The sequence below is a fragment of the Haemaphysalis longicornis genome, unplaced genomic scaffold, assembly GCF_048455015.1.
Source record: "Haemaphysalis longicornis isolate Haplotype H1 unplaced genomic scaffold, Haemaphysalis longicornis Haplotype H1 scaffold_3, whole genome shotgun sequence".
Taxonomy (NCBI): Eukaryota; Metazoa; Arthropoda; class Arachnida; order Ixodida; family Ixodidae; genus Haemaphysalis; species Haemaphysalis longicornis.
The window spans coordinates 182773972-182799219 of NW_027526335.1; the positions used below are offsets into that span (position 1 = coordinate 182773972).

Sequence of the window (25248 nt, forward strand, 5' to 3'; positions counted from 1 at the left end):
TCTCACCTGTGGCCTTGTAAGCTTCGACATTATTGCCAGAACAGCTGTGCCTATTTTACCAATGATTCATTCATTGGTTGATTGTGGGATTTAACATTCCGATGATACACAGGCAATGAGGAGCGCCATAGTGGAGGGCTCCGGATTTATTTTGAACATATCAATCCTTAACGTGTGCCCAAATCTGGAACACACAGGCATTTTCACTTTTCGCCTCTATCATGTAAGTCATCTTACCAATGAACACAACAGAGACAGCCATGAGTACGGATGCTTCAGCTATGAAGATAGCAGTACACATTTTTCAATTAATTTACCGGATTGAATTATAAATGGGTAGGTCGGGAAGATAAGTTTAAGGGGGGACGCGGGGATCAGATGGCGAAAAGTGACCAAAAAATCGTTTTTTCGGAAGTCACATTTTCGGATTGCACGTTTTATATTCTATGCGTCTGCAAAGTTTCCCCGTCGAAAACGATCGCGAAGTGCCAAAGAAAAATATTTACGTCAGCTGAGGTGACAAATTATTTCCGCAAAATGACGAAAAAACGGCAATTTTCGCAGCGCTGTATCTCCGGAACGACGGTACCGGGCGCCGCCATCTTGGTCGCGTTAGATTGGCAGAGTCTTCAACTTCCGATTTCCTGTCGCTGCTTTCATTGTCGCTCATTCACAAACGCACAAACGGCGGAAAATGAGAGACGGTGAAACGAAGCAACCGATAGAATCTAACACGCGATTGGCTCTCCGGCCGCGTTAGCTAAGACGGCTCTCCGGATTGGGTGCCGCCTTGGCCACAACAAGATGGCCGCCGGGCGTTTCGGCTGACGCGCAGTTCGCACGCACTCCGTGTCGCTCGGTTTCGCGGTCGGCTCGGTTCCCGTTCAGTGGTTTCATGCTTTGCGATTCCGTACAGTGACGCTATCGTTATCGCGGCGATAATGCTTGAGATCGTGCGCCAGATAGGGAAGTGCGCGGCTCGAAAGACGCATCGAAAACGTGCCCGCGACATCGCCGTGGTGCGTCCTTGAGTGGGAAACTCGGTGCGTCCGTGTACAATTGGTGTTCGTGAAGTGAACTTTTGGACGCATTGCCGTGTTATAAAACGCTTAGTTATTGCTGTGTTTTACAGCGAGCTCGCGAGCTTCAGGAATGGAATGACCGGCTCACCAGAAGTTGCGGCGCGCGCTGCATTGGCGCGACGTATTCGGGCAGCGGCCGATAGCGGGATCGGTTGCTATTGCGCGCGAGTAGTAATAATTGATGTACGCAAAGTGTAATTTAATGGCAAAAGTAAAGTTGCTAAACATAGTAAGGTTACCTAAATTACGATCGTGGTGAACGTGCGCGTCGGGGATTGTAGAGAAAGGGGGGGGGGGGGGGGGGGTGCAATGAACCACGTTACCCGGCTTATTTGAGAAACTTTTTCCGTGGCTCTAAACTAGTTCGTACAACCAAGTCTGGGATTACACAATTATATTTTCAGTATTAAATTAATTAGAGAAGATGCCGTAATGTTACAGCGTTTAAAAAAATTTTAATGTCACTATTTTTTTCTATTTTTGCAATGTTTGCAATTATAATGTCCATTTTGCAATGCTTTTTTCGCCTGAAGAAGAGCATGGCATTCTTATAATATTAATGTTGTAATTATGTAAAACAAATGTATATTCTGCCTTCAAATAGCTCATCTTATGCGTGTGATGCCCTGATATAATTTTTGACACTGAACAGCCTCATGTACTAAGCTGTAGCTTCATCAAGGTTATGACACCCAGAAATAAGCTGAAAGTCTGCTGGCACATTAATAAAAAAAAACCATGCCTTACTCTTCATTTTGGAGACAGCTATGCATTAGGCATACATGAAGTAAAATATAGGTACCCTAGTAGCCCATAGTAAACTTTTTGGTACACTCTGCGTAAAACTGGTGCTTCTGCCATCTAAAGGCCTACACATAGAAACCTCCAATGAGCCAGGAAGGCATCCCAGATGCACCAAATCAAAGGGCAAAGGTATGCGAGGTTGTCCCCAAGCAACGACAGCAAGGACTATGCTGCTGGTGCAGTTTGAAAATTGTGACATCATCGTAAACTTTAAGAGCCGTTTTCTCAAAAGTGCATTTTACGAGTTCTTCGTTGCTCGTGGAAAGGATAGCGTGGCAATCACTGGGCAGATTTTGACCCTGTCTGTTTTATTTCGATCCTTGAAGAGTTCTGCAGGGCGAGACAGTCTTGGATTTTCATTTTAGGGCCTCGTTATTTTTTAATGTGGAATTTATGGCTAGGTCAATTATGTCCTATAGGTTACAAGTGAAATTATTCTTTTCTGTAAAAAAAATGAAGGGTTTAAAAAAATTTTGAAGACTGTCTTGCCCTGTAGTGTTCTTTTGACTATAATTGAGAAGTATTCAGAACTTCCTAGCATGTGTCAATACCTTGCTAGGCTTTTCACGAGCGGGCAACATGTAAACCTCTGTAACACAAGAACTACTGAAGGTATCATCATGAAATTTTAAATTTCACCATTTGGAGTGCTTTCCAATGTGCTTGCCGAATTTCATCACTCTACGCCAAAAAACAAAAAAGTTCACTCCGATCCCCACGTCCCCCCTTAAGGTAAGTTATTCCAGCCAATTGATGGGCGTTCCTCAATGAGAAAAGTGTGTTCAAAAGTGCCGCTTTTCTCACACCCTCCTTGCCACCAATTTAACAAGCACAGACTATGGCCACTCACTGGAAAATCCACAGGGCTAAATTTAACTGCTTGCTATATGAGCCACGTATGCAGCGCATGCGTGAACAAGCAAAAAGACAACAGTAACCATTAAATGCTGGGGAAAACAGGAAAATCAAAATTTTGAAGGGTGAAACTGCACATCAGTGCAATCCCATTACTGCAGGTGACGCAGTAGCCGCTATTTTCTGCCCCTTACTGAAGAAAAAGAATTGATAAATAGCAAAATGGTAAATTACAGAAGTCAAACTGCACAACACAGCCAGAAATAAGGCCTTGCCAAATTCACTTGTGTCCTTCAGACATTAACAGAGACAGTACAAGATAATGTAAGCTACAGGAGCTCTCGAACATTAAGTGGGACATTATAGGATTATGTGAAGTTAAAAGAATAGGAGAAGGCTTCATGGAGGTTAGCAGCAGGCATATTCTGTGTCACAGAGGGCCTCAAGAGAAGGGACAGCACAGGGTGTGATTCTTAATCTGCAAGGAAAAAGCAGGGAACATGGAGGAACTCTTCAGCATCAACTAAAGAGTAGCAGTCACTGTGATCAAACTAAACAAGCGATACAGGGTAAAAATAGCACAAGCCTATGCGCCAACAGCTAACTATGATAATGAAGTCGTAGACAGTTTTTGCAAGGCCGTCAAATAAGCCACAAAGAAGGCAACAATGCAGTTCGCAATTGTGATGGGAAACTAACGCAAAAGTAGGTGAGAAGCAAATGGAAGAAAGGTCAGTGGGAAACTTTGGAATAGGCAGTTGTAACATTTGAGGAGATACACTGGCGGGATTTGCAGAAACAACCTGAGAATAATGAACACATTCTTCCGCAAATGAAAAAATAACAAATGTCCATAAAAAAGGCCCAACAAATCAACAAAAAATGAAATTCACTTCATTTTAAGTGACAACCCTGGTGCTGTCCAAGACGTAGAGGTGCTAGGCAAGATTCGAAACAGCGATCATAGGATGGTTTGGTGCAAAGTAAGGCAAAAGAGAAAGAAGGATACTTGTGAAAAGTAAGAAACCCAAGTCAGTCAGAGACAGGATGCAGGACTTTAAAATAACTCTTCAAAACAAATTCAAGCTTCTAAACGAAGAGAACGAGGATAGTGTGGACAGGCTAAATGACAACCTAACAAGCTGGGAAGATGCGATCAAAATCTAAACAATGGGGTTTCGGTTCCAAGTTTTAGAACTAGGCATAGTCAGAGCACCGTGGTGTTGATTTCTTAATTTTATTTTAAATGTCAGACATGCTCACAACTGATTTAAAAGTCTCCCTATTTGGGGAGTTGTTGGCTTACAAATCACTGCCAGTGGCTAAACCAACATCAAACTTGGTTTGATAGGGGGGGGGGGGGGGGGGGTTCTTAGGATTAAACACTACCATTGCTGTAGTGTTTGGCAAGGCTTTAAAATTTGTGAGTTACATGTCTAGCATGCAACTGTGCGCAAAACCTTGTGCCCTTCCCCCCAAAAAAACTATGGTGCTATGCGCAGCCAAGCATTCTTGCCACTTCGAATGAACGCGCTGCACAAGGACACTGCTATGCAGTTTGAGATTTATACAGCGATACCTCTGCAGCATAGACTTATGACTAGACTTCATAGGACAAGCTATAACACACTGCTAGAAGCACTATTTAACCCTTTCACTGTCGGGTGTTTCTGGCCGTGACGCAGCCTGAGTGTCGGCTTGGTTTCCGAAATATGAGGGAAGGAACATAGTGATTTAATTGACTATGCCAGCGTCCGGAACGTAACGCGTCGAAAAAAAAAAGAGCGTGGGTGAGAAATTGCCTTTCTTCCAGATATTTTCAACTTGCCGTGCAAGCTTCCGGGACAATGACCCCCACCGTTTCAACATCAGAGCCTGACGCTGCGGAACTCGTACCCCTTCCTCAGATGAGAGACTCTCTGAATCCGAGCTCGTCTCGTATTCAGATCGGAATCAAAGAACCATCGCTTCTGCCCACAGTCGAAGGCACCGCGTGGTCAGCCATCCGAAAGTAACAGCTCGCATGGAAGGACACTTTCAGCAGCCCACACAACGCACAAAAATGAATGAGCAAAAGCCGCGATTGAGTCATGTTGCAGTCTATTGGAGAGACAACAGTGCGATGGGCTAACCTGGCGCACCGTAGCAGACACAGGAACAGAATAAAAAAAACCTAGAAACCCATTACGGATGGCACAACAACCCTTGCACCCGTAATCGCACATGTGCCGCATGGTCACTCATGTTGACAGAGTACAGTGCGCGGAGTGACCAAGCCCCCCAGCAATGAAGGGTGCGCACGGTTACTCCATGCTCTTCAATATACCCCCATAAGAGAGTTTACGAGTGAAAATAAGAGCTACTACAAAGATTCGACAGATGGCACGAGCAGTCCAGGTGCGCCCACTTTATGCTATGGCGCAAAGTTTTGAACGCACAATGGAGAACGTACCGGTATGTCAGTGACAATGTGGAGGGGAAATGCAAAAACGTACCGGTACATCAATGACAGCGAGAGGGTTAAAAAAATGGGCGGGGCAGTGATTCGAGGTTGAGACAGCGGGCAAGTGATTTTCCCTTGGATACTTAACCCACTGGCAGTAGCTGCCGATACACACCGCAAACCCTTCGCCCACCTAAACCCCCACATATTGCAGTTCATTGGAAAATAATACGTATGTAGCAGGGCTATACCGTCAATGAATTGCCCGTTTGTTGTCCCTGCAACCAGGCAACTCTCACCGTTTTTCGCTGTAAACACTGTCTTTGCTTCTTGCAGGGCAAGCTCACTTGTGGCAAAACACGTGAGCACCCCATCAATTAAGACATCTGCAAATGCAAAACTGCACACAAAACAAGTGAGGGTGCCCCCCATTTCTCCTTCAGGACAAAAGCAGCTGTCTTGGTCCAAACTTTCCACAGGGGAACATGAGTGTGTAGTGCAAGACTCCAACTGGTGATGTCTTTGGCTGGCAACAGAACAAGCAAGAGCTTACCCATACAAAGAGTGAACACTTGATTGCATATGTGCGCATCCTCTCGAATGGTAGAAACCAGTGCAGCATTTGTCACCTTTGATTGGAAAATTGGTGTTTAACTATTACAACCACGCTTGCAGGCTGATGAAAACAGGGCCTGGGAGTACTGGGAGAACCACTCGTATATTTTGCCGAGTGTACACTCATAAAATTTTCGCACCCACTTCCTCTAGACTGACACAAATTTCGTGGTGTATGGGGACGCCACTGTTAAGGCCGCATATGTCGGCACAACAGTAGGGACAAATTTTGCCAACCAGTACGAGACGAGTGCGGAAAATTGTACCAATATGGGGTACGTAACGTTCCAACAGATCAGTTACATTCACAAGTTTCAGTTTCAGGTGTGGTGCAATACAGGTTGACATCAACCACCAAAACAAAACTGGCTGATAAACACAACACGTTACGCCGCCTTTTCCTCTTGCACATGAACACTACAATACAACAAATAATGTTCAGATTCAAAAGACAAGACACTGTTTCCCTCTGTACCAGTTGTTAGGTTTGTATACGAGGCGAAAAGCAAAAACGCTCATGTGTACAAGATTTCGGCACACGATAAAGATCCCGAGGTGGTCAAAAATAATCCGGAGCCCTCCACTATGGTGCGCCTCATCACCTGCGTTGCGTTGGCACGTTAAATTCTACAATCAATCAGGATTGTATACGAAAACAGTTGAGACCTGCATCTTTGGTGCTTAAAGGAAACTGAGCATGCAAGTCGTGTGGTATTTTCTTTTTTACAACTGAAGTGAGGTTTGTTAGGCGTCAAGCAAAAATTTGTCCTTGTGAACACGTCAAGCATGTTCTTGGCACCACCAGTAATCCTAATCTTCCAAGATTAAAATCCTGCTCGTTGCAGGAAACAGTAACAGGGGAGAGACGGTTATCTGCTCCTCTTGGGGGAGTTTTTTTTTATGTTCTAATGCAGATGCACACCCAGAATTCTTTGACACATATCCTAGCAATGCTTTGAGCATTAAAACACCCCAGGTGGCAATGTACATTCTGCCTTTTTTTTTTTACAGGGAAGGACTACTGTAGATACTAAAATTTCTTCCTCACAGACCAGGTGCAGAAGGCTCACTGAGGTTGCAAGCTGGAAGGGAGGCGCCACACGGATTGGCGTGTGTTGTCATAACAATCACCCGCACCCTCCCTAGAGAGCTAGTCTGCCTGTTGCACTGATGATTACTCAATCCCTTTACAGCCATCCTGTCTCATTCGCGGCAGAATCTCACCATGGTAGTTGGAATTTTTTGCGGCAATTTTCAGTGAAACCTTCGCAAGCACACCACGTCACCACTCTCACTCACTCAAACCAGTGCCTATTAGAGTTGCCACCTTCCGCCCACCCCACCCAGGAAAAAAAAAAAAAAAAAACTGGCCCTTCGGGGTGGGTGGCATGGTATATAAAAGGTTGAATTTGTGTTGGAAAAAAGACACCATGTTTTCTTTTTTGGCATGCAATGCCATTTATTCTTGCGTTTTTGTAGAGAGAAATCAACATAACGTTTGTACTGAAAGTAATCGAGAGTTTGGTTATATCTCTGAATGTGCTGCACTGAAAAGTAACCGCATTTGCTGACTGCGGCAGCAGCATTTCGTTGTGCTGTTACTCTTTTTGGTCCTCCTCCACCTCATGGAGTGCGCTTGCCAGCGTAGTTCTCTGCCCATCTGTCTTTGCGCACCTTGTCAACACATTTACTATCGTAATTGCTGAACTGACGCTTATAAAATGCCAAAAAAGAAATAACTGCACCACGGTGGCCAAAAGACCGGCCAGTGACGGTTGGTTTTAAAAGTACGAACCGGCAAATGGTCTGCTGTCTAAAAAAACCGGTCAGGCCGGTCCATCATCAGGCAGGTGGCAACCCCAAGTGCCATCCACATCAACTGAGGCGGCAACAATGGAGGAAACCGCGACACTCCTGAATCAAGTTACGAAGCATTTCATGACTGGAAACAGCAAGCGCACTTCAACAGCACACTGACTATCCACAAACACGTTTGGTAGTGACATGTGTCCCATGTCTTGATTGGTGCTGGACAGACAACACGACAGGTCGAGGCACAAAATAGGTTAGTCACAATATCGGAAGCCCCTTTTTTTCGCTAGCTATAAAAGGTCACTGTCAAGGTGCAAAACCAGCATAAACAGCAAACACAAGGAGATGCTGGGTAGACATAGCAACACTGTCACGTCGAGCCGTATCTCGGGGGCGCACATCGACTCTCCACTGGTCCTTTGAGAATGATCTGAATGTCTGGGACGAGAGATCACTATGGTCGCGCCGTGCCCTCGCCCCTAGCCGTGGGTGGCTGGAGCTTTTCACGGACGCGGCGATAGTGGTCGATGAGCTGGCGCTCCTTCTCCTCAAAGGCCTGGTCCATCCTGGCCGCCTTGTCCTTGACGTCCTGTTCAAACTGTTGCCACTCGCACCGCCGACGCTCGCGCCGCTCCGACAGGTCGTCCGCCTGGAACCAAGGCGAGCATGGCAATGTTGACATTTGAGCATTCTCTGCAAGTTAAGGGGGGACACTAATCTTGAGGGCATTCTTGTTATTTTTTAACCCATGTGCTTGAGATTTATGCATTAAGTTTATTTTAACAAACTGAGCACAAATATGCACTCAGTTTTCATTTATGTGGTGTAAGTCCAGAGCTGTGCAACATGTTCTGCCATTCCATTTTGGGCAACTTTTTCGTTACCTACCTATGACATACTCAAATAGTTTTTATTCGTTTGTGCTCTAGAAAGACCAGGGAGCGCAACTATACCACTGCAGTAGTTTTAACATTGTTTCTCCAATTGCTGTAAGCTTATAAGTGCCAGGTCATCAATTACCCAAGTTTTCGTAAGATGAATTGCATAAAGAAATTGTCCTGGCAAAAGAAAATTCTACATCATTTTGGTTTTATTGCACAGTTCAGTTTATAAGCTTTCGAATGCAGCAAAAATGATACAAATCTGACCAGTACACCCCAAGATATTCTACCCGACAGTTGACCCCACGAAATAAAAGTTGGTCCTGAGAAAACAAGGCACGAAGTTCGGAAACATATGTGAAAATGGTCATTTAGGCAACTTCAAAGGGCAGCAGCTTTGTAAATACTTATGGTACAGCTACAATATTTTGCCGGTGCATTCTTTGGGACCTGTACACTGCAAATAAAATTAATACAGAAGATGAGTTTTTTGGCAAATTTTCGGTCCTCACGACCAGTGGTCCGTCCCCCTTAAAAGTTATGGCCGAGAGAGAAACGACACATAAAGTTACACTGATGCCAACTGCAAATGCAATTATTTTGAAAAGCACTTCAACTTTGACATTTAGCGTACCTAAACGGGTGCCAAAAAGAAAAACACGGGCAGGCGCTAAGTGTCAAAGATAGATCAATTCCGACTAGACCAGCTCACTGTGATGTTGAAATGCAAGGCAGCGCCCGAAAGCACGAATCCTGAAAATGCTTTTACGTCTGCCTTGGCATGCACCACATGATGTGTGAATTGGCAGCAGATGATGCAGAGGAAATACACAACACCCACTTTTGCTTCTGCGACAACAGCAATTCACGGGTCACAAACCTTGCTGGAAGCGAAGCGCGGCACACATTACATTTTTCCCAGACCCCTTGAAGATTGCCCTGCACGCTTCCTGCAAGCATATGAAAGAAGATGCCGTAATGATAGACCATGCCACTTGTAAAACTATATTTACTTGACCCCAGTGCGCATTTAATTCTAAAAACAGACCCGAAAAATAAGTGCACAAATTTTAAGCATAAAACATTAGGCTGTTTATGGAAGCCAGAACTGCACTTGTTATTGCAGTCAAACAGCACACCATATGGGGACACGAGAATTTGGAAGATTAAGAAAAGTTCCGCCTGTCACGCAATGGGAGTCAGTTAACCTACTACAGAGAGAAGGCATACAGCACAGCACTATGCTAGCCACTCATTTTGCTGCACCAACGCAAAGCAGGGGTGCGCTTTGCATCTCCAAGAATTTATTCATTTTTAACAGCGAAGCTGTTTAGCAAATCATAATTTTTCGTGTCCACAGTTAAAAATACCAAGCACGAGCGCGTGAGCACAGACCTTGCGGCGACCACCTGGCTGTTAGCAGAATCAAGAAAATGCCTAGCACTCGTGTGTGCATGCCTCGCGACGACTGCCCAGTGTCCCCTGCGCATGTTTGTCAAGCCAAGCATACCCACGTAGGGCGATTGGCAAAGATCCCCCCTCCTCCTCCTCCTCCTCCCCCCTGAAAGCTCCAGCGTTCGCCGCAATCATGGCAGCACTCGCTCGGAATGAGAAAGACACGTCATAGCATACCCCCAGGTGATGTCAAGTGATTAACCCTTCCAAAAAAATGAGCAAAGCTCACACTTTTAGCAAAAATGATGGAGTAAAGGTCATTGCAGAAGCGAAGGAGAAGCAAATCGGCTCCAATCGTGGACTTAAATCTTCATCATGGACGTGAAGGTTGCGCACAGTTTCGCTGCGTTCACGTCGCACGCGTTAGTTTGAGCTACCTTCATTTTTTTATCGCCACAGGGCGCACTCAGTCGGCACTACAGAAGAGCTCATGCAATCCTTTGTGCCCATGAAGATAGCATGCCTTCACCTACTGCTTGGAAGCTGTGGGAAAATGAGTGAGCACTGAGGCGTACTTCGCTTCGTGTATGTGAACGCGAAGTAGAGCCAGTAGAGCAATGCTACTACAAAGCAACAAGAGAAAAATATGATGAACGCGAAGCTTTCTTTGTGCGAAATGTCATAGTGGAAGCCTCTGCGATTTAAAGGTCAAACTGTGTGCGAGTCAACGTCAAAGCTCAACGAGCCAAAGTCCAAACTCAGACGGCAACCAAGGGATCACGAGGAAGCTTTGTGTTCAACCATCGTCGTCATTAGATGGAGGGGTACATTTTCTGTCTAATTTTGAACATCCATGCACTCCTGTCTAAATCCAAATTGCTCCAACTGTGCCGAAATAGCACAATTGGATAGACGTCGGCTTCACAACACGAAGGAACGAGATTTAACTCTGCCCACGGAAAGCGTTTCCTTTTTTTTTTTTTCACTTCACTAATGATGATTATCATCATCGCCAGAGCAAGTTGGCTCTGCTGCACTGTGTTCTGGGTGGACTACAGATGGCATCGGTGAGCAGCTGAAAGCTCCGCTTTAAAGGCTCAGCACGGGGGAAGGTGTGTCCACACCCACCGAGCTGAGCTTGTCCTCGGCCTCGAGTATGCGGTGGCACATGGAGAGGGCCACCTCGAGGTTCCCTGCGAGGCTGGAGAGCCCCTGGTCGGAGGCCCGGCACGCCCGGTCCACCTGCGTCTCCCGCACCTCCGTCACGTCCTCCAGCAGCTCGAACAGGCGCTGCACCTCCCGCTCCCGACGCTTCTCCTGCAGGGCACCACAATTCAGCACACTTGTGTGAACACGCTTCATGATGATGACGTTCTGTCACACGTGTGGAAGTGTGAAAGGCCGTGTGGAGAGGAGTTGGCACGGTTGCAGTGCGGCACCATCTACCACGAAAAACAGTGGAACCCAGCCTTGAAGATGCGTACACGAGGAGAGAATAGGACAACACACGCGCTGGGACTAGCAACAGTTTAATGAATAAAATTTCGAAGAAAGAACAAGGTCAGGGTATGCGCCGTAAAAACTACTGTAAAAAGACCAGCTGATGACGCAATTCAATATCGACTCTTTTTCAAATATTCAGCTTCTTTGCCTGATACCGTTAGTGAGGGCACACTCACACACTTATCCAAACTGTGGTTTCGCATTTGATAAGCTTCAATAAGCTCCCTCTCGCGCTCTGTGGCTCCCCTACCAATTATTTCGGTTTTGTCAAAGAGCCGATATTGAATAGCCTCATCAGCTGGTCTTTTTACAGTAGTTTTTACGGCGCATGCCCTGACCTTGTTGTTCCTTCGAAATTTCATTCATCAAACAGTTGCTAGTCCCAGCGTGTGTGTGTTGTCCTACTTTCTCCTCGTGTACGCGTCTTGAAGGCTGGGTTCCACTGTTCTTCAAAGTATATGTACCAACAAGCCCAACATCAAACTCATCTACCAGGAACTGAGAAAGGCAAGTGCTCTGGGTGCAATGTGTAATGCTGGCCGAAAAATGCTTGGGAGGGCCACAAGTTGTGAGGCAGTCCAATTGCCGACACCGCAGTGGCATGTTGGCAGCTGGTGCGTCTTTCATTGATGCCATCGACGGTTACAATTGCCTTTCCCGTCACAACCACATTGTTCCTTCTGCCCTCGCCGCAAGGCTGAAATGTGCTGCGTGCAGTTCTGCCAGAACGTGCGCCTACTCGCTCTAGAATGGCAAAGGTCTAATTAGTGTCACATAATGGCGGCGATGGGACCAGTCATAGTTGATTTTAGCTCACTTACTAGCCAGAGTCACTGTAATTATTATTAATGACTAATTAGACTGTTGCCCACTAGAATTGTCCCCTTCTCCTTCAGCGTAGTTCTCAGAGCAAAGTTAAAGGGAAGCATGTCTTATACATAACCCTAGAGAAAATGGTAGCTGTACCCAGCTGCTTCATACCAAATTCCCAGCTGGACGCTGCTGGTTCCAGATGGGGGCCCACCAGCCACCATTTCTCTATGGAAGTGATTGCCTGTGCATCTCTATCAGCCAAAGCGCAATACCGTAGCAACTGTAGTTTAGAAGGTTTCTAAGGATGCAGGTAGATACGTGGAGCTTGCTTATGAAACCCTAAAACATGGCGAAATTCGGTTTGCATTTGGGATGTAACCTGCCACAACTAAGCGTGCTGCAAATTATTTTAAGCGACCATGGTCTTCTGTACACAAAAACTGGAACACGCGGTTGTTTCTGCATTTTGCCTTTATGAGAAACACGGCCCGATTGGTCTCTCGAGCAGAATATGGGCCTCTGCACCACCCCGGCAGGTTCTTCAGCGCGAATAAGAATCGTGGTGTAGTGGTTTTGTGACGTCGGTAATGCGCGATGCCACAGAGAGGCAAGAAGCAAGGCCTGGGCTCACCTCAAATTCTTTTATGAAGAACCTCATTTCCCCTTGAAGAAACGGCTTGTGGTCAAATAGCCGTGAGTAGACCTCGGCAACATCTGCGAGTAGGCGATAAACATCGTTACACACCATTACGATAGAGGATGCACGGAGGTTGAATGACATGTTGTACAAACTGCACTAGACTGTCTTCAAGCAAAGGACGAAAAATTTATGAGGCACTAAATAGTGCACGAAATGTACGGACAAAACAGAAGTTGTTAAAATACCTTTTACAACACTCGCAGTCAAAGCAGCCGACGGCGAAACTTCCGCCATGTTTCGGATAGGTAGCGCTGCGGCAGCTATCCCGGCGGCCACCGCGCTCTATCAAGTCTCTTTCCGGTCCATTCGCCATCATGGGTAAGTTGTCTCTCTTGCTCAAGCGCGGAATCGTCGACAATCTGTTGTTGGGCGAACTTTAACCGTTTTTTCGCTAGGTAATATTAATCGAAAATGTGTGCAGTATTTATGCTGGCTATTAGTTTTTTGCTACCGAAGTCCAAAAAATTAAAATATTGCACGAAGTACCGAGTCTCGTAGCGTCGTAAGATCTAGCGCCCAGCCGCCGCACGTGTAAGTATTTCAGCAGTTTCCTCGTTTTTGTTGCGTAGCAGTTCTTTGTAGCTTTAAATTTGCTGGTAATGTTTAATCTCGGGGTCATGTTTGGGGTTGCCTCGCGATTTGTTATCGCGTGAAGTTCCTTGCAATGTTGTGGTGGTAGCGTCCGACTGCCGGCATAGCTGCCTTGTTCTGGGTTGTGCGGAGGCTAACGTGATGAACCAAAAAATACCATCTTTCGGCTGAACACTGTGCTGAGAGAAATTGTTCCTGAAGCCTTCGCACGCCCTTCGACTGGTGATCGGAGTGAGGGGCTTGCGTGTGTCGGTTGTGTGTGGTGGGTAACACGTTTGCTTCCGTGCGGCGCAGGTATCTCCCGTGACCATTGGCACAAGCGTAGGAAGACTGGCGGCAAGCGCAAGCCCCTGCGCAAGAAGCGGAAGTTCGAGCTCGGACGACCAGCGGCAAACACAAAGGCATGAACGCAACCGGCTTCTCTCGTAAACCCCGTCGAATCGAGGCTCTGTGCTAGTGCTAGGCCATGTATTTGAAAGCTCTGTTACTATCGTCGCTACAGTACGTTGCGTTGGAATATTGTCCCGCCGTTGGCACGCAGACCGCTTCGCTGCGGTATTCTGCGTTTGGGGACACGTCTAGGCGTGTCTGTGGCGCAGAGGCGATGTGTATGGAAACGCAGACGCCGCAATGCGTAGGGCAAAGAGGATGTAAAGCAGCACCAAGCGCAGGTCCTGTCTCGAAAAATTACAATGTTTCAACCTTCGGTTTTGTCTTGCAAAAGGATTGTCGCAGTTGGAGTAGTTCTTTGAAAGGGAAGTTGTGCACTCGCACAGCAGAGGAAATTTGGCCTTGGCAGGAACTTTGTTGAACATTGTGGTTTGTCTGTGGTGGGAACTGGTACTGTTTTATTATCAGACACTATCAAGTCCACTAACCAGTAGGCTAAATGTATGACAGACGTCTTGGAGTGAGGAATGCTAATGTTAGCACTATCTTTAGTGAGATGGTTTGTATGATAGCCAAGGTCTTGTTCACTCACTTCTCGGAAGTCCTGTGGGATTGTCTTAACATCTGTAGACGCAAGTTGTTTGGGAGGATGATATAGGCTTGCTGAAGTGCTCTTTGCAATTTGGGATTGTGTGCATGCCTGTGTAATACGTTGTTGCGATTTCATCCGAGCCCAGGGAGCCTGCCAGCGGCGTATCAGTCTCTCAACAGCCTTTGAAACACATTCATGTTCTTGCATGCAGTTTCTGCGTGCCGCAATTACAAAAAAAAAAAACACAATTACTGTGGGTAAACTTCAGGTCGAGTTTCTAACAAAAGGTAAAGCTGAAGAGCGATGAAGCAAGGAGAAAAATAAATGTAACACTGGCCCGACGACAAAGTATGTTCATAACTGTAGTCCGAATACTCCGAAGTTGTTAGCGTTTAGTGTATTCCCCTTTATTTACAATTGCGTTCAGGTTGATATTAACTGAGTAGTTCAGTATGTTAGCAAAGTTCTGTGGAAACATTGAAACATGGTTTGCTAACAGAAGTGCGAACTGGGAATAGATGGTGTAAGCGTGTAGAGTGAGCTCAAACAAGGAAACAAAATGGCCATTCACTTCGCCTGACTGCTGTGGTCTATGATCAAGACCAAAGCACTTTAGTAATCAAGATTTCCTGCTTCTGATGCTCCGTGCATTTTGTCACTGGGCCACGATACAATAAAAATGAAAGCTAGGGCTGCAGCGCGTACTCGTAACGGCAACACAAACTAGCAGCATTTAATGAACGTGCGCGCATAAGAGCGCAAAAGCACGGCACAGCGCAGCAGACGAGCCTGCAGTCCACTGGATAGACTTTTATTATTATCAGCTGTTGTTGAAAAGTCTGTCACCAAGTGTACTGGTTAAAACAAGAAGCCCTCACTTCAAATTTCACTTCATATGACCATTGGTCAGTGAACCTGCGAGTGGCAGAGTGCCATCACTGTCCCAGCCCTTTTGTCGATGCTGTGCAAAAGCGGCCATGCAAAGCTTTTTTCCCTAATGCCAAGTTTATCTCCGGAAGAGATTGGATGCGTCTAAGATGGGCTAAGAACAGTCGGGAATATTGGGAATACTACCTGGAAGTTGGTTTGGCCTCGTGTTGTGCAGGAGCCCTGAATGGGCAGTGTCTTCACAACAACTGGGCATTCTTTTTTCTCCCGAGACGAGGCCGAGTGCCTAAAAAATTTATTATGCAAACTGGAGGCACGACAAAATGCGGCATCATTAGCCTCTCGTCGCCACCCTGTGCGCTCTACGCGCGTCCCCCGTGTGGAGGGGGCCTCGCTTTAAGGCCAGGGGACAGCAGAGCTGGTTGTTCTACCGCAGCCCAAGTGCCCCGTGGGATTTGGGTGGTTGTAGATGAACCATACACGGTTTCTAGTCATTGTTCGTTGTGTTGTGCGCAATGTTGCTCGTCTAACAACCACTGGTTTCCCCCCCTCCCCCCCCTTTTTTTTTTTTTTTTTTTTTTTTTTTTTTTTTTTTTTTTTCCCCTCTCCTCTGCCAGCTTGGGCCCAAGCGTATCCACACAGTTCGGACCAGAGGCGGCAACAAGAAGTACCGCGCCCTCCGCCTCGACTGTGGCAACTTCTCCTGGGCATCCGAACGTGAGTTGCCCTTTTCGCTCTGTGCACATTTCAAATGTTTCGCCGTTTGCATGCCTGCTGAGTGTCAGTGCCCCTGCTACACTGCAGAGTCGCTCTTTACTCGCAAGTGCACCTAATGTAGTCAGTGTGCAGCTCGGTGGGCAGTGCAGTTTCGAAGGCCTTTAACTACGGTTTCCCCTTGGAACAGATTGCCTTAAATATCGGCGAATGGCTTTGTTTAGTACTGATACACTTCATTACCAGCCTACCACTGGTAGCATTTTGGCTGGCGTACCAACAAGTCTTTCAGCTGATCTACCATGGTTGCCAAACCAGGAATGGCCTCTCTGCTAAGAGTGGCGGCAGTTGGTCGCCAGCTTATGTGACACCTTTGCCTATAGTATACTAGTTGGTGCTGTATGCACCGAGCACTATCCACTGGGTCGCATTGGTGCTTCCATTTCGTTGGGCACCTGCTTAAGAGACTGCTGTTTGGCCTTTGTGGCCTTGAGGCAGTATTCTGGTTTTAAGAGTGGCCAGGAGTGTTTCAAGCGCTAGCCGGAATCGTGGCTACACAGTCTCCCCATCAAGCTGCTCTTTCGCATTCGCATAGGCTATGCAATCTTCAAAGAAGGCAGAGCCGTGTGGGATCGCTTGTGCTGTTACAAGGCCACGTCTGCCTGAGGGCTATCGTGATGAACTTAAAAATAACCATCTTTCGGCTGAGTGCCGTGATGAGCAACTTGTTCCTGATGAAGCCCTCAGGCACTTTTCCCTCTTGTTTGCTGCGTTGTGCCACTCTCTTCTTGTGCGAGCGCCAACCTCTCCCTCCCTCCCTCCCTCACAGACTGCACGCGCAAGACGCGTATCATCGACGTGGTGTACAATGCCAGCAACAATGAGCTGGTGCGCACCAAGACCCTGGTGAAGAACGCCATTGTGATGATCGACGCCACCCCCTTCCGCCAGTGGTACGAGGCCCACTACGCCCTGCCCCTGGGACGCAAGAAGGGCGCCAAGCTGGTGAGCCCCTGCTGCGGCCACTCTGTGCAGACAGTCTGGTTCATTAGGAGGTCTCCTCTGTCCCGATAACAGGGAGGCCAGTTTTATCGAAACCTTTGAACAAATAATGGAGGTGCAGTAGTGGCGACGCACAAACCACTTTCCAGCAATTCCGACAAGATTTATATTAATTGAAACCTTGTTTTTGCAATTGGACCCTAACAAAGGCCAATACCAAGAAGTCACCATAGCTAAAAATGTTTGAGGCAGTTCATACACATAACTCGTGTCCATTGCATCGCTATGGTGATAAATTTCAACATTCAATATTTCTTGTGCTTTTTCGGTTTACAAATGTCTTTCATAGGTGGAATTCAGCTGTTTGAGCTACCAAAGTCCAGTTCTTTCAAGTAGGACGAAGTTGTATTTTGTCTTCACGGGCCCTCTAAATGCGAAAAGAAATTAGTAGCTTATATGGGAAAAAAAATTTCCAAACCGCAAAATCGGGTGCCATACTTGTCATTGCCTTTGTGCAAAAGAAAACAGTAGGCATATTTGAGCAGGCGTGCATATTGCGAATTTTTTTATACAAAACCATTTTCCTGTGCCAAGCTGCTCCGAGAGCCAGAAAATTGTGCCAAGGCTGCTGTGGATGGCTTGAAAAGCAAGGATTTGGGCGCTCATGTCAATTTCAGTGGGAGAAAATGCTGAATTCACATGATTTTCAAAGCAGCCCCAAGGTGACTGTTTTTACTGGTTTGAGTGGTCAATAAAACAAACATGGGGATCAGATAGTGAAAAATGTCCCAGGGGTAATTTCTCAGGTTTTCACACAGCACGTGTTATATTCCGTCCGTTTCCAAGGTTTCTGTTTCTAAAGTGCCATTTAAAATTGTCAGCTGAGGCAACAAACTTAGCGCAATCTAACGAAAAAATGGCAATTTGGTTCACTGTATCTCCGGAACACCAACACCTTGCGCCTGCCGTCTTGGAATGGTTAGGTTATCCAAGCTCTCGTCTTTTGCTTTCAGGTTGCCTCTTTTGTCTCGCAAAAAAAGCGCGCCAACGGTAGAAAAAGACAGCTTCTGGAGCACCTTTCAAGTAGAAAAACTGGGCATTAGCATTAGCACACACTCCCAACTCGCCTAGAAGACGCAGCACCAACTATCCCAACATGCTGTACTTTTAAAGCGCTATTTGCTCTGGTCAGGCTAGCTGAAACGGCCTGGTGGATTGCTGGGCAGGGCACCTTGTGCGCTTTGCCATGCCAATCTTTTCCCTGGTTTAGGTTGCGCGGGAGGCAGGTTTACAGCCAGTCGTTTTGTCTGTTGCGGTACTGAACAGTGGCGTCTTTGCGATAACACTGTAGAACGTGTGCCACATTACAGGGAGCTTGCAGCTTGAAAGGTGGTTATCGAAAGCAAGTCCACTGGGTGTCTCATGAAGCGCGGTGCATGTCTATAAACTGGGGTTGTGGAGCGACATTGGACTCGTTTATAACACAGTTATTGCTGTATGACAGTGAGCTTGAGAGCAGGGAAGTGGGACGATGGAACGCGCCAAAAGTTGCGGCAGACGCTGCAGTGGTGCAAAGTGCTTGGGCGGTGCTCGACAGCGGGACCGGTTACTATTGCACACGAGTAATCATTTGTGTTTCTGGAGTGGAATTTAATGCCAAATGTGAGGCGGCTAAGCATAGCAAGATCGCTCAAATTAAAGGGACCCTGCAACACTCTTTGAACAGTGCAAGTAAACCTGCGCAACGTTTAGATTACACTGCCAGGAATACCTGAGCCAAATATTACACGTGCACGTGAAGCGGTGAGCGCGCAAATCGATGTGACAGACGCGGAAAAACAAACCGCTCTCTCTTCAGTTGTCCTCATTATGCATGGCCCGAGGGACGTCACATAGGCCATGGCTGCCCGATCGGCTGTCACTGGTCAACTTCGCGGGTAGATTATCCCATTTCCGTCGACGTCATCGCTGTGTACGAACCTCTGCTATGCCTGAACCTGTAGGCACAGTTTTGCCGTTTCTTTTGTGTTTTGAGTGCGCGTGGAGTTTGAGTGATGAGCTCAATACTTCCCTTTCAACGGGACCACTCGACTACAAACGTTTATTGCTTCAAAAACGCCCTACCAGCCCGAGCGCGCACTTGCGAGCAGGCACCCATGCCTGCTTTTTTGTGGCACCAGACCGGAAATAGGTCCCTCCGCGTTGCGGAGAAAAGGAGAAAACTACCCGGCATGGGATATATCAAAGGCCGCCGAAGAGAACGCCGCCATGTCGGATTCTTTCCTCCATGAACGCCGCGAGCCACCCCCCTCTCCGGGAGAGAGCGCGCAGCTTTCGTCGCGTTGCCCGCGGTCGAGTTGAGAGGGAACGATTATGCGCGATTTCTCATCGCGCGTAGTTTCGTTAATTGTGAACGGATTTTCATAATTCTTGCGGGAGGAGATTTCTGGGACAATAGACTTTATCCCAAAATACATTACTAGTAGTCGATGGCAAGTGTTGCAGGGTCCCTTTAAGATCGTGGGGAGCGTGCACGTCGGGAAACGGAAGGGGGGCACTGCAAGAACTGTTGCCTTGTGTGGAGAAACTTTACCAAGGCTCTACACTCGCTTGTAGATCGCAGTCGGGGATTACAAAAATAATTTCAGTGTTCAGATGGTTCAAGAAAAGAACAATAGCAGTGTTTCTTAATTTGATGTTTTTACCACCTTTTTAAGTCTTTTTTTTTTTTTTTTTTCCCCTAAGGTAGTGATACTTTGTTTACACAAACTCTCTCCAGAGGCTGTTTTAGCATGATGTTTTCAAAACTAATTAGAAAAGCATATCTCTTCCCTGTTGGTGCAAATTTGATTTTTTTTTTTTTTTTAGGCTCTCAAGAAGTCGTTAGCTGCCCCAGAATCTAGATCATGCTCCTCCAGAAACTGCTTTAATTAATACATGATGAGTAGTAGTTGTGTGCTTGTGATGAGTAATAAAAGAAATACACGTCAAACCTTTTTCTCAAAATACAAAAAAAAAGCTTGTCCTAGCCTAGATTTTCAGGGCAGCAGCAACAAAGCACAAGCAGTCATACGAGGAAAATAGAATTTACTGAAGCAGACCTTCACTGTGTTTACTGTGGGAAGAGGGTAAGGGTGGGGAAGGGCATCGTTTATACGGGGGGTTGGGGGGGGAGACCGGTCTTTCGACATCTGCTGTGAAGCAAACCGATAGGCGGCTAATTTTTCTTCCTTCACTTGCAATGACTGCAAAGGTGTGGAGGGGTGCGTCTTCTTGACTGGTGCTGCTTCTTTTCTGTGCAGGCAGACATTGAGGGCGGTGCCCTGGTGAAGAAGCGCAGCAAGAAGACTGAGAAGAAGATCAAGGAGCGCCAGAAGCTGGCCAAGGTCGACCCCCTGCTCGAGGAGCAGTTCATGACCGGCCGTGTTAAAGGTGAGGGGAGCACTCGGGTAGTGGGCCAAGCTGTGCGCCAGATTCAGCAGCTTTGCTCCAGGAGAGAGTGGCTTGAAGGAGGGTGCATGCCCGTGATGATTTCAGAACCTGACTGGGTGTGCCAGTCCCGTCCTGGCGACTGGTGCTGCCCGCTCAACGTGAGGGTTTCTCTTGTCATAGTTAATCTGAGGCTACGCACCCCCCTTCTCTGAGCTCTCTTGGCTGTCTACGAGCAAGCCATGCAGCCCTGCTTTCGATGTGTGCAGAGGGGCACCAAAGTTACGAGTTGCGCTTGCTCAAGTGTACTTTTGCTGGTTGGAGTACCACCAGGAGGTCGGGTTATCAAATGTACGGTGTCATTCGCTGATGCGAGAGCATTTTTGGTGGCCACCAAAGCACAAGAATTTTTGTGGGCGATGCTGCTGGTCACTGGATCATTATCATCTTGCTGCATGTTTCTACCGGGTAACCTATGTCTGCCAGGTGCTCTGGGCCGTTATGGTGATTATGTGTACTAGAGCACTGGGATGGCTGAACTTTCCCAAACACATGCCCAAATACCTGGAGGCTGCTGAAAGTAAAGAAAGTTGCTGTTATACTGGGTGGGGTTGCATATAGTGCCGGTTTCTCTGGCTGCCTGTTCCTCCCTGCACAAGTTAAAGTGACACCAGTGATTTCAAAAATGGCAGCAGTGGCTAGTGTGGAAAAGGCCATTAAATTGGCCCTGCTGCCATGTTGGCACCCAAGTGCAGCTCTGTTCCTAACAATGAATGGTCATGCATTTTTATGAGGCTGGTATGTTTTTAATGTAGCGTGGTGTTCTCTGCCGTTGCAGCCTGCATCTCGTCACGGCCTGGCCAGTGTGGCAGATGTGACGGCTACATCCTGGAGGGCAAGGAGCTTGAGTTCTACACCAAGAAGATCAAGTCCAAGAAGGGCAAATGAGCTGCTGCCAGTGACTGACTGTAATAAAGGGCGACATGGAGATGCCACCTGTTTGTTTTTTATTGGGTTCCTGTGTCGTGGTCTTTGCAAAGTGGGCCGCTAGCTATTGTGGCAAGCATTAGTAAGATTTCCCTCTGCAGTTTGCATACCTGCCAGGTTTTCCGGGAGACTCCCGAATTTTCATGGTTTTGTACGACCGAAACAAAAATCTCCCGAGAACACGCCCGTGTTTGGCCAAATCTTTTTCCACAGTCTGGCCGAAATGTGCGGGAGGTATACCAGACTATCCAACCCGACACCAATTGGCAACAATTATCATTGAAGGCTTAAAAAGCGTAGTTGGTCATGCGTAGACGGTGAACCTGTTCATCCCATTGTTAGTTTACTGTTTATAGAAACGCAGCGCCGCCGCCACTTTCGTTTCCGCACGAGCACGGCCGTTCTGAAGATTTAGCAAGTCTCCAATGGTGTAGCTTGTTAGTTTAGACGAAATACAAAGCAGTTCAGTTCCTGCTGTTTTGTATTGCGCTTGGCAGTACTATTTTCAGGACTTTCTGAAAAGGGCGGCGTCAGCTTCGTCGAGCATTTGAATGGTGTAGCTTGGTTGTTTGGATGAAGAAACAGTTCATTTCCTGCTTCGTTGTAAGTAAATAATAAAAAAAAATGTTTAAAGTTACCCATTCTGTTGCTACTACCTTTCCTCTTCTCGGTAAGTTCTCCCTAATGTCATCCTGGCAGGTATGAGTTCTTAACCATTGGGACACTAGGTTATAATTGGAATGCATTGTACCACTAAATTTCACTGTGCTCTGAAGCCCAACTTGTACTTGGCATTTAGTTCTGTTTCAGCAGCTGTTGCCTTTTTCTTTTTTTTTTTTTTTTCATTCTTTGAGCATCAAGGTGACAATACGGAATGTGGCTGTTCGTTTGCATTGCCCATGATGCCAGCCAAGGATGGCAGACGGATGCACAGGTCACTACTGGAGCAAAGCCCGTTGCTTAGCCCAAGGCACCCACTTGTGAGCAGTCTTGCACAACTTGTATTTGGTTCAAGTGACTTGGGAGCTGCTCTGCACCTTGGGGACACCTGTCATCAGCAATCCCCCCAAGAGACCAACTTCCCGAAGAAGAGGAAAAAGGAGACATGGAGAATGTGATGGGCAACCCCCTCAAGGAGGGGACTGGAAGAAGAGGGGCGCGTGGACAGAGGAGAGGGTGGAATGGCGACGCCTACACGGAAGCTCTAGGCACCGAACCTGGAAAGGCGCCCTGCCGGCCTCCTGAGCGCAACAACGCACCCTTGGCGGCTTCAGAGACGACCACCAGCGGGGCTACCTGGCTTGAACGCTCTGGCTGCGCACCCGAAACAAGGTCGCCACGGCACACGGGGCTACGCACCCTGGTCTCTGGCAGCGTGTCCGGCAAGCCTCTCAAGTGGTCATCGACTACGGGACCCTAGTGACTACAGCTGCAACCAGCAACGGACATCAAGTGGAAAGTGAGCGGAAGTTAACTGTGTATAGTGCTTGTGCCCCCGAACGTGTTATGCTACTGCAGTGAGGAGCGCTGTGATGTGTGGAGTCGCGCGCGTTATTAGGGCGAAGCTCCTTAAGTCACGTGTCTGTCCATCCCTTGTGTCTCGTGGTACGTGACCGCCGCATGCTTTCGGAGATGTCGCAAAAAGGGGGCCGCGTTGCACGCGCAAGAACCGGCTGCAACCGGCAGCGCAAACTCGGCACCGGGAGCGCGAGCTTGTCTGTGTTCGCCAACGGAGGCGCGAGCGCACGTGCACTGGGAGGGGGAGATCACTCAAGAGATCACGCCACGAACGCAGGCAGTCGTTCTCGGAGATCGAACGAGACGCAAGGACCTTTGCTCGTTTCCTCTCGTCTTGTTCGGGCACAAGTTCGCCCTAAATAAAAGTTCTTTCTTTACCGTTGTGTCCCATCCTACGTGACAAATTGTGGTGGAGGTGCGGGGTAGTCCTCGATGGCGCGGGGTCTTTCACCAGGGCTGGGCCTGGGAGCATTGACTCCGAAAATAAAAGTTGATTTGTACAATGCACGCACACAGTCTTACGTCTTTCTTAATGATGTAATGGGCGAACTTTCACGGGAGAGTTACGGTTACCGATGATCTCCCCCTCTCGAGCTTCGCCCCACTTATCATTCATTCCGTGGATATGGCGTGATTTTTTTTTTTTGTTGCCTATTAAACGTCTCGTTTTTTCTGCGTCAAGTTTGCCCAGCTAATTGACGTGACAACACCACAGCATTTTAATGTAGTAAAAGTATGGGGGATTCGGTGGTTCTGTTGCCTATGTGAGGTGTTCAGCCCATCTGGTTTGTCCTGTCACATTTTTTACCATGCTGTCTGAAGGGTAGCAATTTCCATTCCATGCCAGAGTGGTGCCAACAAACATTGCAGTACCTCCGGTTAAATGTACTGATTCATTGCTTAGGTGGTAGTGTTTCGCCGTTGGTAGTATTCAGAGATCTGTTTCGATATGGAATTTTGTATGAAAATGCCTTTGCAGTAATGGTGTTGACAAAGGTTGCTTTCAAATAACCCAAGGATATACGTAACCTTCATAGTCTCCTAGAATTACTACTGCAATGATGTCATACTACCAGTACTGGCTTCAAAGTAAAGATAGCTGCAAGGGCTGAGCGGCGACGGTCCAGTGTGGAACAATATCCCAGCCAAAATTCTGGTTAGACCCTGGTGGCTTTGGACTGCGGCCGCCAATCGCACCAGCCGTGGCAAACGAGCACCTTTGAAGACTAAGTGGCCTGCACTCAAAATTCCATGTTCCGCTCAAGACTGCCCCAACACCACCACTGACAAAACGTTGACCCGGTTAGTCCGTTGCCTGCAAAAAGACACTACGAGACTTCGGCCCACACGAACGCCCCTTTATGGAAGACTGGCCCAGAGAACCCTCTCAACGGACAAAAGCCCCCACACCAATGTGTACTGCAGTGACTCCAGACATTTGACACTTGCGGGTATTTGGGTCCGATAGGCTAGAGTAGTGCCATCACACGAGACACGGACAACACCCATGCTCTTGCGAAATAATGCATGGTCCAAGTTAGCGCTTACAAATAAGCCCCAGAACCCTCTGTAACAGGAGTTGACCAATTGTACTTCCCACCACAATATTCTTCAAGAGCCTTTAATCCTTATCGCCCTCCCCATCTGCCAGCCAACTACAGGGAGTCTGCTAACCTCTCCAGGCTTCACATTTCGTGGCCATAGAGTTTCTTAGTAAGTATTGTAAGAAACTCTGGGTCCATTCGATTCAGCCTGCACCTCTTGAACCAGTTCACAGCGGTGCAAAGAATTCCGCCATCGGCGGAACCAGCCCTGCACTTTTTTCGTCTGCTTCTGCACCTCCTCGGCAGGGAGTGCAGGCAAAGCCGTGAACTCGTCCTGCACCCGTCGGCACCACCGGTGAATCGAACGGCGCGGTTCAGGTGCCGCGAGCTGCACCACTGAAACGAACGGTGAAGTGCCGCACCGCCTGAACTGGTTCGCGTGGTGCAGGTGAAACGTATAGACCCTCTATGTTCGTGGCTCCTAGTGCCGTTACCTCGGACAGCTAGCCTGAAAACGCCTATACGGCGGATCTTTCCAGGCCAGCAGGAGATGAGGGTGAAATTGCCTCCATATCCTTGTCAATGTCGCGGAACTAATCAACCTCAAGATGTGAAACTGGTGAGGAAAGAAGTCGACATGAGGCGTTCGAAATTGCTGCGCAGAAGATTGTTGGGTGTAAGGCGGGGATG

General features: G+C 47.5%; 2 protein-coding genes across 2 annotated transcripts; one reads left to right on the forward strand and one right to left on the reverse strand.

The window, feature by feature from the left end:
• Window positions 1-8005: 8005 nt before the first annotated feature.
• LOC144175861 (biogenesis of lysosome-related organelles complex 1 subunit 5-like) lies at window positions 8006-13218 on the reverse strand. The gene is made up of 4 exons (XM_077704884.1): window positions 13089-13218; window positions 12835-12917; window positions 11016-11204; window positions 8006-8260 (listed from the first exon to the last, which is right to left on the reverse strand). The coding sequence occupies exons 1-4, from the start codon at window positions 13135-13137 to the stop codon at window positions 8066-8068; spliced, it is 516 nt and encodes a 171-aa protein (XP_077561010.1). The 5' UTR covers window positions 13138-13218; the 3' UTR covers window positions 8006-8065.
• Window positions 13092-21499, forward strand: Rps8 (ribosomal protein S8). The gene is made up of 6 exons (XM_077704883.1): window positions 13092-13221; window positions 13789-13895; window positions 15982-16081; window positions 16908-17083; window positions 20383-20512; window positions 21348-21499. Exons 1-6 carry the CDS (start codon window positions 13218-13220, stop codon window positions 21455-21457), a joined length of 627 nt encoding a protein of 208 aa, XP_077561009.1. The 5' UTR covers window positions 13092-13217; the 3' UTR covers window positions 21458-21499.
• The last annotated feature ends 3749 nt before the right edge of the window (window positions 21500-25248 follow it).

What these genes read in the sequence shown, in the direction of transcription:
- LOC144175861 (XM_077704884.1), bottom strand. Translation starts at nt 13,137, where the DNA reads ATGGCGGAAGTTTCGCCGTCGGCTGCTTTGACTGCGAGTGTTGTAAAA. An exon ending in GACTGCGAGTGTTGTAAAAG is followed by an intron (nt 12,918 to 13,088) that starts GTATTTTAACAA and finishes GCCTACTCGCAG; the next exon opens with ATGTTGCCGAGGTCTACTCA. An exon ending in TCTTCATAAAAGAATTTGAG is followed by an intron (nt 11,205 to 12,834) that starts GTGAGCCCAGGC and finishes GGTGCCCTGCAG; the next exon opens with GAGAAGCGTCGGGAGCGGGA.
- Rps8 (XM_077704883.1), top strand. An exon ending in GACCAGCGGCAAACACAAAG is followed by an intron (nt 13,896 to 15,981) that starts GCATGAACGCAA and finishes CTCCTCTGCCAG; the next exon opens with CTTGGGCCCAAGCGTATCCA. An exon ending in CATGACCGGCCGTGTTAAAG is followed by an intron (nt 20,513 to 21,347) that starts GTGAGGGGAGCA and finishes CTGCCGTTGCAG; the next exon opens with CCTGCATCTCGTCACGGCCT.